Source organism: Zygotorulaspora mrakii, chromosome 1 (genome assembly GCF_013402915.1).
Source record: "Zygotorulaspora mrakii chromosome 1, complete sequence".
Lineage (NCBI taxonomy): Eukaryota > Fungi > Ascomycota > Saccharomycetes > Saccharomycetales > Saccharomycetaceae > Zygotorulaspora > Zygotorulaspora mrakii.
In genome coordinates, this window is record NC_050719.1 from 1 (window position 1) to 12,530 (window position 12,530).

The 12,530-nt window shown below is 42.2% G+C and overlaps 3 protein-coding genes across 3 annotated transcripts; 1 reads left to right on the forward strand and 2 right to left on the reverse strand.

Annotated features, from left to right (window-relative positions):
* HG535_0A00090 (uncharacterized protein) lies at nt 1-4,891 on the forward strand (the record flags this gene model as incomplete). Its single annotated transcript, XM_037285903.1, has 1 exon — nt 1-4,891. A coding segment is annotated over one exon (4,891 nt), but the record flags the coding sequence as incomplete, so codon positions are not given.
* Nucleotides 4,892-6,813: 1,922 nt separating this feature from the next.
* On the reverse strand, nt 6,814-7,779 carry HG535_0A00100 (uncharacterized protein; the record flags this gene model as incomplete). The annotated part of the gene is made up of 1 exon (XM_037285904.1): nt 6,814-7,779. One exon carries the CDS (start codon nt 7,777-7,779, stop codon nt 6,814-6,816), a length of 966 nt encoding a protein of 321 aa, XP_037141799.1.
* A 59-nt stretch (nt 7,780-7,838) lies between these two features.
* On the reverse strand, nt 7,839-11,138 carry HG535_0A00110 (uncharacterized protein; the record flags this gene model as incomplete). Its single annotated transcript, XM_037285905.1, has 1 exon — nt 7,839-11,138. One exon carries the CDS (start codon nt 11,136-11,138, stop codon nt 7,839-7,841), a length of 3,300 nt encoding a protein of 1,099 aa, XP_037141800.1.
* Between the last annotated feature and the right edge of the window lie 1,392 nt (nt 11,139-12,530).

Genomic DNA, 12,530 nt, shown 5'->3' on the forward strand with positions numbered 1-12,530 from the left:
CCTACACCGCTCCCCTACACCGCTCCCCCCCCCCCCTACACCGCTCCCCTACACCGCTCCCCTACACCGCTCCCCTACACCGCTCCCCTACACCGCTCCCCTACACCGCTCCCCTCCCTCTTCCATTTTTCATCTTCTATTTCTTTTCTATTTCATACACCCCTACACTCTCACATCTCTCATTCATTTCACATTCTTTTTTTCGCTCTTTTCTTTTTTTACTTTACACACCCTACTCTCACATCTTCCTCCACCCTTCCATTTTTTCTTCACTTCCATTTCTCATTTCACACGACTCCACATTCCTTCATTTCCACTTCACTCTCTCCTTTCACTCCACCACCACTACCACCTCACTTTCACACCTTTCCCCCTCTCTTTTCTTTTTTCATCACATCACTCATTCCCATTTCCCATTTCCTCACCATCTTCAACCATACATCACATTTCATTCACTCTTTTTCTCGACTTCCCTTTCCACTTTTCTTTTTTTCCATCATTCACTCCTCTACACCATTCTCCAACCATACTACTCCCATACTCCACACCCCTACCACTTTCTCCTTCACTTCCCATTTCCTCAACACTCTTTTTCACATTTCCACTCTCACTTCCCCACTCCCCAACTACAACACACTCTCAGACTCCTTTTCTTCACCCTTTACTACTACACTACTACACAACTACACAACGACATTTCACTTTCTCATCTTCTCTTTCTTTCTTCTTTCTACTTCCCCTCCTACTTTCATCACCACTTCACCATCCCTCTCCCCTCACTCCACTTACACATCACTTCTTTCACCTCTTCATCCCACTTCCATCCCTCATTCATACACTTTCACATCCTCTTCATTCATCTCACATTCACCGCCAAACACTTCTTCATCTCTTCACCTCATTCTACCTCTACCATACACCACGCTTCTTTTTTCTTTTTCCCTTTTCCCTTCTCTTTCTTCCATCCGCTCCTCTACTTCAACATTCCCCACCATCTCCATTCATACACTCATACATTCATACATTTCCTTTCTTCACTTCACTTCCCTCCCATCCCCTCATTCCACTCAAACCACATTTCCATTCTCCATCACTTTCTCTCAACCACTCACTCAACCCTCAACTCCTTTCTCTCTCTACTCACCACTTCATTCCTCTTTTCTTTTTCTTCTTTCTTTCCCACTTCTCACTCTCATTCACTCTTCACTTCCACAACTCATCCTACCTTCATCTCATTCTTTTCATCACACTCACATCTCCTCACTCCCTCCTTTCACTCTCATCTTCTCTACTCTTCAACCACCACACATCTTTTTCATCTTTTCATCTTTTCTTTTTTCTCTTTCATTTCTACTCTCACTTCATTCCTCACTCCACTCAACCACTCTCTCTTCCCACCTTCCCTCATTCCCACACCAACATCCAAACTTTTCATCTCTTCCACGCTACCAACCATCCATTTCCATTCACACATCTACTCAACTTCTCTACCCTACTTCACTACACACTCTTTTTATTTACTCTCTTCATCTCTTTCATTCGAACTTCCTTTTACCTCTCTACTCCTATTTCACTACACACTCATTCATTCTACTCTCTCTTTTCACTCTCACTTTTCGTTTTCACATCTACATACACCATTCATACCACACTTCTCATACATTCATCTTTTCTATTCCATCTTTTCATCACCTCATTTTACACATCTACTCCTTTTTTACTACTCAACTCCCGACATTTACTCTTTCTCCTCACTCCCTTTTCACTTTCAACTACATCTTTTTTCTTCACTCTCTCATTCTTTCATCCTTTCTTTTCTACTCTACTCCACTACACTCCTCATCTTTCATACATTTTCACTTTTACATTTCATTTTTTCTTTCTTTTTACATACACCCTACTCTACTACATACTTCCATCCATTTCACTCCACTCCATTACACTCCCCTACACCTTTCCCCTACCGAACTCATTTCATCCTCACTTTTCTATCATACTACTCTCTTTTTCTTTATTTCATTTTTTCCTCATTCTACTCTTACACCTCTCCTACCAACTTCATTCCCCTACACCTTTCCCCTATCGAACTCATTTCATCTTCACTTTTCTACCATACTACTCTCTCCCATTTCCCTTCATTCATTCCCCTACACCTTTCCCCTACCACTCTCATTTCATCTCCACTCTTTTCATCTCCGCACTTTCCTCCCCTCCATCACACACTTTCATCTTCACCTTTTCACTTTTCTACCATACTACTCTCATTCTTTTCCTTCTTTTCCATTTCTTTCCTTTCGCTTTCTACTACTCTTCGCTTCTTCACTACACTCCCCACCAAACTCTTTTCCTCTTTCATTCACTTCAACTTCTTTCTCCTTCCATTCACTTCAACTCTCATTCACTCTCCATCTTTTCATCTCTATTCATACATACTCACATTTCTTTTCTTTTCACTCCAACCAAACTTTCATCACCCTCTTCATCTCCCTCTTCATCTCCCTCTTCATCTCCCTCTTCATCACCACTCTTTTCTCAACCATTCACTCTACTCTCACACTCCCTCTCTTCTTTTCTTCTTTCTCACATTCACTCTTTTCAACTACTTTTCATACTTTCAACTCTACTTTCATTTCTACTCCCGCTTCTCTCTTTTCTCTACTCTACTCCCCTACCATCTCTTTCCTTTTTTCTCTATTTCTACTACTCTTTCTTACTTTCTACTCCCATCCACTCCATTTCACTCTTCACATCAACTTCCAACCCTTTTCATCTTCTCATACACTTCTTTTTCTCTTTTACTACTTTTCTTCCACTCTACTCCACTACTCATTCCCTTTCCTATTTCTTTTCCACTTTTTTCTCCTACCTCACCACAAACTCAACTGGATTCTTTTCCATTTCACATACACTCCTTTTCCCTCTATCAACCACTCACTCATACTCCTTTTCCCTTCTCTACCATTCCCTAACTCTTTCCTATTCCTCTCCTACACTTCCTTTTTTCCACTCAACTACTCATCTCTTCCCTCATCATTCATTTCACACCTACATCACGCTCTACCCACTTCTCTCCTCTTCTCCTTCTTTCCTTTCTCCTCTTCTCCTCAAATCTTCTTCTCTACTCGAACACACATTCTCGTTTCACCTCTTTCTATTCATTCCATTCCATTCTACCTCTTATTCACACTCCATTTTCTTTTTCTCTTCACTTCGACCTTCCTTTTTTCTCTTACACTTCTTTCCTTCTACTCAACTACTCATCACATCTTTCACATATCTCTTTCCACTTCACTCTTTTCATCATTCCATTCACCCCTACTCTACTTCTTCACTCACTCCCTTTTCCTACTTCTTCTCTCCTTTTTCTCTCCTACTCTTTTCATCTTTTCACCCAACCATTCCCTTCACGTTCTCTTTTTCCCTTCCACTCCACACTCTTTCATCTTTCAACTTTACATCTTCACTTTTCATCATTTCTACCACTTCTCATCACTTCTTCTTTCTACTCCATCTTTTCATCACCTCGCTCTACTCAACTACTCATCCTCATTCCCTTTTCCATTCCTCTTCTCCTACTTCACTACCCACTTCCCACTTCCTTTCCTTTTCTCTACTCTACTCCACTACTAACTCATCCATTTCTCTCTACTTTCATTCTCTTTTACAACTCCAAAACTCTCTCATCCTAACCATCTTTTCATATTTTCCGTTTTTTACACTCTCAACTTCCCATTTCTTCCCACTCTTCTCATTACTCTTTTACTTCATTCATTCTCATCTCTTCTGTTACTTCCCTTTCTACGTTACTCTACTACTCTCCTCCCCATACTTTCATTTAACTTCCTTCTTTTTCACTTCCACTATTACCCAAACATCAACTTCATTCCATCTTCCTCTCTTCTTCAAACTACACATTCCTCTACCTTTCACTTTTCCTCTTTCTTCCACTTTTCCTCTTTCTTCCACTTTTCTACTTCCTTCACACTACTCCCCATCTCTCATCTTCTACGCACCTACACTCAACCGCTTTTCCTTCATACTTCCTTCATACTACTCCCGACGCTTTTCTTCTACTCTATACCACCCCTTCTCTTCATACCCCCCTCCTCTTTTTTTTTCCTTCATACTACACATCACTCCTTCCTTTCACTCCCGTTCTACTTCACATTCTACTTCTATTTTCTACATCATTTTTTTCTCATCACTACGCTCTACCATCCCACTTCCTCTTTATTTTCCTTTTTCTTTTCTCCATTTCACATTTACATCCCATATCTCCTTTCCCCTACACCTTTCCCCTACCGCCTATTTTCATTCTACTCTCAACTCTTTTCATCTCTTTTACTCCATAACCCTTTATGATTCCACTTCCTCTTCCTCTTTTCCACATCTTTCATACCACTCCCTCACCGCTCTCATTTCGATTTCATCCGCCATTCAACTTCCATTCACCCCCTACCTTCTTCATCTATTACACTTCTCCCCTCATCTTTCATATTTCCCGCTTCTCACTCATTCTTTTTCTTCTTTTTTACTTTCAACCACCGTCTACACTCTTCATCTACTCCACTTCTTTTTTTTCCTCTTCACTTCTACTTCTCAACTTTTACATAACACATTCCCAACTTCTTTTCATTCATACTTTTACTTCTTTCTTCATTCCTCTCTCTCTAACTCTTTTACTTTACTACTCTACATCCCTCCCTCCTTCTTCCCCCACTTATTCTTCCACTTTACTACTATATTTTACTCCATACTTCTATTTCCGCCACTCTACTCTTCTACACCTTTTCTTTCATTGAAACCTCTTTACTATTCCCTTCTCCTTCACTCTACTTTTTCATTTCTTCTTACTTCACTCTTTCTTCACCATTCTTTTTCTTCTCTCTAACATATTTACACTTATTTTCATCACTCATCACTCATCACTCATCACTCTTTTACTAACCATTTTCACGATTCTTTTCTTCTATCCCTTTTTTACTTCTTTAATCTACAATGATTCTTTTACCTCAAAACTGACTTCTTCTTTTACCAACTATCTATTCTAAGCCAACTACTAAACTATCCACAACGCTTTTCATCACTACTCTCTCACGTATATCCAATAGATTATTTAAATTATCTTTTCGCTTTCCACTTTTACCTCCTTCCTCTTCCATTCCTTAATTTACCATCGAGATCCATAAACAACTTCTTCTTTTCCCATCAAAAAACAACAACAAACAATCGAAAACAAACAATCGAAAACAAACGAAAACAAACAACAACAACGATAACGATAACAGCCATATATTTCTTTCAAACTACTTTATATTGGACACATCACTTTTATTCTCCCTTCTTTCATCTACTCACTCCTGCTAACTTTTTCCTTTTACTTCTCACATTCCTTTACAAACATACATTATCTTTTTTACAATTTATTATTACATTCCTTCACTTTACCACAATTTCATATTTATTTATTTTTTAATTACATTATCTTATTTACAACTTATTATTAAATTCCTTTATTTACTTTCTTCATTCACATTCCTTTATTTACATTCCTTTATTTACTTTCTTCATTCACATTCCTTTATTTACATTCCTTTATTTACATTCCTTTATTTACACTTCTGAATTCATGCCCTTTACCATCCACTTACCCTACCTTCCTTACCTCACCACTTTTACCCCGTCGCATTTCGACGAATAATTCCTCTTTTTTCATTTTTTAAAATCTATATCACTTCCGAACTCACTCGATAACCCCATTTCACCTCTACTTCCACCAAATCAGCCTTCATTCCCTTTTCTCTATCCTCTTTTTCCCCCCACTATCCCCCCACTTAACCCATCGCATTTCGACAATGAACTTGTCTTTTGACTAACTTTAAAATCATTTCTTATTTCTTTCTCTATTGCCATCACATTTTCATTATTTCCCTTCCCTCTCCCTGCCTCTTCACTTCCCTTGCCCTGCTTCTTCCATCATCCTCCTCGTTTACCATTCCCTCCACATTCCATCAATCCATACCACTTTGCCGGTATGTAAACACTCTCAAAACATTCCTTGATTTACATCTGCACACCCATCTTCACCATCCTACACAACGCCACAGAATATTCCTAGTGCCCATTCCCATCCTTACATCTACCTCTATACCCCATTCCACCATCTCTACACCATCGCCCATACATTCGTCCCACAAACCCATACAAACAGACGTTAGACCCACACATCTTCTCTCTTTACTCGTCTATATATCCCCCAATATCAACTTCACATCAAAAAACTCAAAGCTATACTTCTTTTTTTAACGTTTTCTCTCTATTTTACTACTTCCTTTTCATTTTCGACATTTTTCACCTTTCCAAATTTTTAAAATTTCTTACCCAACATGAAATGATCGCGTGTCAGCAAACTTTTTTTTTGAATTTATTTTTTTTGCTATGTCGCCAACCACGTATTTTCAGAGTGTGGCACGAGAACCAAAGAATAACGTGAGTTTTTCCATGTAGATTCATAATATTCCATCACCAAAAGGCAAACCATTCGCCAGAAATACATCATTATATCAAAAGAAAGCGAAAACCAAACTCCCTGAGATCACTCGTTTTCGTTACAAATTATATACCGTTATATGCGCATCCATCTCTACCCTACGATTGTGCCTTTGTATTCTACCACCAGCCCCACAGCATATTCTGCGAGACGTTGTACACTCACCTTTGCCCAGATCACACACTACGATTACATGATATCTCAGAACACTACACCCTCAAGCCTACTCAACTGCAAACTCTCACGGCTTCTATAAATCTATACTACATATCACTCGCCTCACCTTCTATCAACACCTTGTTCAATCCACACTCCTCCACATACGTGCCCAGTATAAACCTGTACACAGGTACCCGTTGGGCATACCCACACTTCCGCATACACATCACACTGCCCAACCATTGCCCAAATACTTCAAACTTGCGGTACCCTGGTAACACCCTACTCACCATATTGTGAATATCCCCTTTCTCGTACACACAGTACAACAGGAGCACCAACAGCCGGAACTCATCCAAATCAAAACAGTCCCCCCGACCATGCCCGTCCTCCCAAAGTGTACCTGAAACAACTTCCAGCATGCGTCGGTGCGACCGCAGAAATATCTCCTTGTCTAACATTCTTGAATACCTGCTATACGGCTCTCTGTTCCCCCACTCCATATCAATTCCGAATGGTTTCGATAGTCGACCTTCAAACACTAACGTCGCCACGTTTGCTTTCGACCGGACCACTGCATGCCAAAAGTGTCCCCAATGCAACAATACTCTTGACGTCACGTCGTCATTGCATGTAATCCCCTCAATCGTCTCCGTGTATTCGGATTCCATCGCTTCCTCATATAGTCTGCTCCACACCGCCTTCTGCCGCAGCACATGTTGCACGATGTTATGTCCTCGCCCCAGCTGCGCAAAATTAAAGAGATGTCTCATATTTTGCCGTGCCGGGACAAGTCGAAGAAGTGCAAGTGCCTCCAGGATGATTTTTCCCATGTGCTTCCCAAACGTCTCACATTGGCAATACTCGTTCGACATGAAACAGGTGCGACAAACACTCTCCGGTAGGTTCATTTCCGCAGCTGTGAGTATGTGGTCAGCCGGCACCCCGTATATCAGATCCTTAATTCTGGGCAGATCTGCCGATGTGCTATCGAACAATAACGTACGCAACTCGCTCGCATACAGCCCTGTGGTTTTGTTTTGAATGTTGTCGAGAATAAAATGAAACATTCTCGAATGTCCCTGGTCCTCCTCCTCATCTCCCTCCTCTTCCGAAAGCACGTCTACCCTTACACTGTGTACAGCTCTGCGCACCTCGCCAATCTCCCTCGGACAACTTTGCTCCTCCCACGAGTTGCAACACAGCTGGTGATCTGGTCTGGTGCTGGCACCGAGTAGAACGACGCCACTGTTTCCGTTATACACTTGCTCCAGTTCACATTCCGCAAGTCCTCGTGTGCAACTGCATCCCTGAACTCCTTTTTCTTTCCAGCTATCCGAACCACCTCGAGGTACCCACTGCCCCTGATCCGTCCAACCATCTGTAAAAAGTCTATCATATCCACATCACAGTCTGCCAGACACACATAGTCCACCGCATTGCAGTCAAGACCGTTCGATATCAGCTTGGTCCCTATGATCACGCGCACCGGACTTGCTGCCGACTCGAATTCGCGAAATACCGAGAGCTTCACGCGGTCCGGCATCTCCGAATCAACCGCGGCCACAGCCACTACCTTCTTCCACCGCGCGTAGCAGTGACGCATCCGCGCCTTGTTGCTGAAGAAAAAGATAGCCTTGCCTGTAGCAGTACCCAGCAGATAACTGTTCACACGCTGCTCGATTGCTCCTCCAAACTCCTTCTGCGGAACAAGTGTCACCTCTTTCAGCACTTTCTGGTTGGGCACCTGGTGTACAGCGTTCGTCCATCCCGCATTCCTCACCATGTATCGTGATAGATTCAATTGCTTGCACAACTCGTCCATCAGCCATGCCGGAAGCGTAGCACTTATAAAGACTATCTTTAGAAACTCCCTCCATCGCAGTGAGTGTATCTCTTTTAATTCCTCCCTGAAATCCTGCTCTAGCCACAGTGCGTGTGCTTCATCGAGAATAAAGTACCCCTTCTGCCGTACGCACATCAGTTCTTCCTGCCACCCGTTGATGAAGGAAAATGTCGCGTGCGTCCCAAACATATCAAATGTACCTACTAGCACATCTGTATTTTTCAGCTTACTTTTCCACTCCGCTGAACCTAGTAATTTCAGATCTGCAACCGCGAGTCCCACTTCTTCTAGTCTTTGCATGGTTGCTATTTTGAGTGACACATATGGTACAGCTACAAAGTGCACGTATTTTCCGGGTCGTGTGCGCTTTAAAACGAGCATTGGTAACACAAAAGTCATGGTTTTGCCAAAAGCTGTTGGTGCCTGAAGCGCCAGCACATTTCTGTCGCCTGTCAATATCATATTCGTAAACCTCTCCTGCTCCACCGACCTGAACTTGAATCCGCTGATAATACCTGACCCTGCCTCGCATAGATTGGTGTAGTCACCAATCGTCCCTTCATCCGGTTCAGATGCAGCGCTAGTTGTGCAAGCCTTGTCAGTGATGAGAGGGCCTTTCTGTGTTAATTTCTGGAAAATTTGACACAACTTTTTTGCTGAGACAAACGGGACCTCCCTTGGACCAACGGTACGTGAGTTATCAAACCCGTACACTGCAGCATCCACCGACACTGAATGTCCAAACCCACGAGCAACCGCCTGTCCCAGTTCCAGGGTCTGATCGTACAGCTGCCCCGCAATGAAGTGCTTCCACAGAGCCGACAAACCATGTCGCATCGACCGTATCCTATGGCTCTCTCTCATTGCCGTCGCTGTCGGATACTTGAGAAGCATGTTCGAAAACGTTGACCGATGCACCAACACCAACTTCCTTACGTCCAGAAAGACCATACTCTTGAAAATAGCATTGCCAATCGTCTGTGGCGATGCATTATTCAGGCGGTTTCGTAGCTCCATTTGGTGATAATACAGCTCGGCGTTAAAGTTTATGTCCTCCACTTCTTCTTCAGTGTCATGCGTATCTGTAAGCGGCTCCTGAGGTGTGAGGGCACCCATGATGGCAGATATATTGATTTTAGAGATGTCGTCACCCAAAAGTACTATCGTGAACGGCCGCAGGATATAAATAAACCAGAATAGCTGTGCAGACACTCTTGCATCCAGAAATAGCAAGCGGGTGTCGTACTTTGTGTTTTTGTTATACCTTGACCGAATGATGAACACACGATCGTCGGAATCAAAGTACAGGTTTCGGTGCGAACCGCCAAAACTAATGATGCTCAGTTCCGGAAATCTAAGCGCCAGACCGGGATTGATCCAGACTGCCAACATCAAGAGTTTTGTTATAGTGTTGACGAGCTTTAGTATACTGGCGCGGACCTGCTCATTCTGCGCACTTTCCTGCTCTCGAAATCTCATGGTATACCCACTGACAGCCTCCGCACCTATTACATTGAACACGGAGTCCTGTCCAGAAAGGTTTTCTACCACACATATACTCCTATTCGCCATCACAGTCATGTATACGTCGGACACACTTCCGAACTCCAGCCACCGGCGCAGTTCCTCCACATGTGCCTCGAGGTCCCTGTTCAAGTCACTTTTCATCTGAGCCACATATTCGAATGAGATCAATTTACCCTCCACACGTACAGCCCGTTCATCAGGATTCACCGTCACTCGCACCGTGGCCTCAATTCCTTCTTTAGCAACCGTATGGTACAAACGTCTGAACCACCCCCAATAGTTAATCACAGAGAGATAGTTGCGACTTGCAAGCCAGTAGGCGGTCTCAGACACATTTTCTGTAGTGGCAAAGCATGTGAAAACTATCAGGCACCTTATCGTATCCATGATCCGTCGCGCCTTAGTCACTGTGTTCTCCGGACACGGGACATCTGTACGGTCCCACGCTGGAAAGTTGAACGCGCACATTCTTACCCAGCGAGCCAAATATTCACGGTAAATGTTCTCCCGAAGACAGTTATCGAAACATCTTCCGAGGGCTTTCATCTTGTAAACAATGGTATCCTGTCTTTCAGGATCATGTGTTAGCATTTCGATAACCCTATGAGGAAGAAAAGCATGCTCTGCGAAACAAGACAGGCGCCAGGCGTTGAACAGAAGAAACAAATACGGCGCGAGTGTCACCCCATACTGGTTTATCGTGCTCGGAGCAAACTTCTTTACCATCGACGTAATACCATCCTTCATGTCTATGTTCAAATAGTTAGAGGCACTGTGCTCCGCCTTAAGGTATGCGAAGTTTAGATAATTCTGTCCAAAAACAACGTACGCGGTCTTCATTTCACGGAACTCTCGCAATACCTCGTAATCTTCCTCAGAAAAGTTGAAGTCACGCACCTTAATACTCTGGGGAGGCAGACTGTTATCTACACTTGCGTCAAGCATGCCTACAGGCAGTTCTAGTATTGAAGAATGTAAGTACTTGTAATTTAGAGGACTGTATTTCCAAAATTTCTTCCTACACTCCCAGGATTCCGCCTTTAAGCCCCTTTTCATTGCGCAACGGTCTTTCTGTCTTCCACTGTCGCATCATCATATGGCTTCACCTGTATAAAAATGAATATATAAGACTCCCGCTAACGGCAAAAAAAAGGCATTCTGTAGTTTCAGAGATGCAATCCCTGGCTAGGAATTATATATTAGAGCTTCATCTCTAAACATCCTATTATCTCTCATGGGCATCAACCATTTGCTCCAAACGGACTATCCCCAGTTTACATCTACTATGTTATTCAGTCACTTTTTACTCGTTAGTTACTCTACCTTCAGCTCCTCGATGCTGACAGTTTCTTCTTCAAAAGTTGATTCTCCTTTTATAACCCTCCCAGCTGTCTTCGAACTTGAGAGCAAATTCGAAAAATCATATGTACAGTATGTTAAAGCCCCAATTTACTTTGAGCAGCCATGCTCCGTGCAATACACGAGCTAATGGCATCATTTCTTGAGTTCAAACTCTTCGGAACGTTCAAGCAGTAAGGGAGATGAGATTGCAATGTCATAGCACTGTGTTGATCTGTTAATATATACCCCCTCTTTAGCTTTCAGGGTCATTAAAATTTTCAGATGGAATACCAAAATATTTGCAAGCATTCCTCATAAATGAATGGAATTGATATTTCTAGTTCTTAATTGCCCCATTTTAAACACAAGAAAGCAAAGATCACTTCCGATACGAAATTTATAATTGCCGTATCACGTCCTCCTAGATCATAGAAAATGTTGGAAAGAGTTCAGGCTATTGCAGGAACAAATTAGAATTAAGGTCACCTATGGGGGAATGCTTCTGGATTTGAGTTCTCAGGTGACCACGAATCAATCCGAGAGGGGGTACACAAAAGCACTATCCGTAATATCTTCGCGAGTAATTTTGAGAATTCTTTTTGGACAATCTTGTATTTCTCTAAAATCTCAACTATAAATTTGAATCTTCTTTTACCACTGTAAGATTGACTTTGGCATTTGAATTTCTTGTCTTAATAGTTTGAGTGCAAATGTGAGTATTCAATGACGTGGAGGTTCTCACTACTTTCATACAAATAAATATCTGTCTCTAGTTTTATGATGAAAGCACTTTCTATGAAGTCCTAGAGAACAATGTAAAATCTGTGATATTTAATGAATTGTTTTTGCTGTATTCGTGTGGGAAGCAAACTGGGGCTTTTTTTAAGATCTACTTTATCTGTCTACTAAAATGCCAATTTGAACAGTCAAGAAAGGAGAAACTCTTTAGTTGACAGAAGGAACATCAAAACCACCTCCTGATTATGTTGTCATTTGCAAAAAAAAAAATTCTTTATGTAATCCACTGAACCAGAGTAACTCCAGAATTTGCGTTCACCTTCCTAGGGGTGGCAATGCTCTGGATTGAAAGAAAGGACTCTCGCGTAT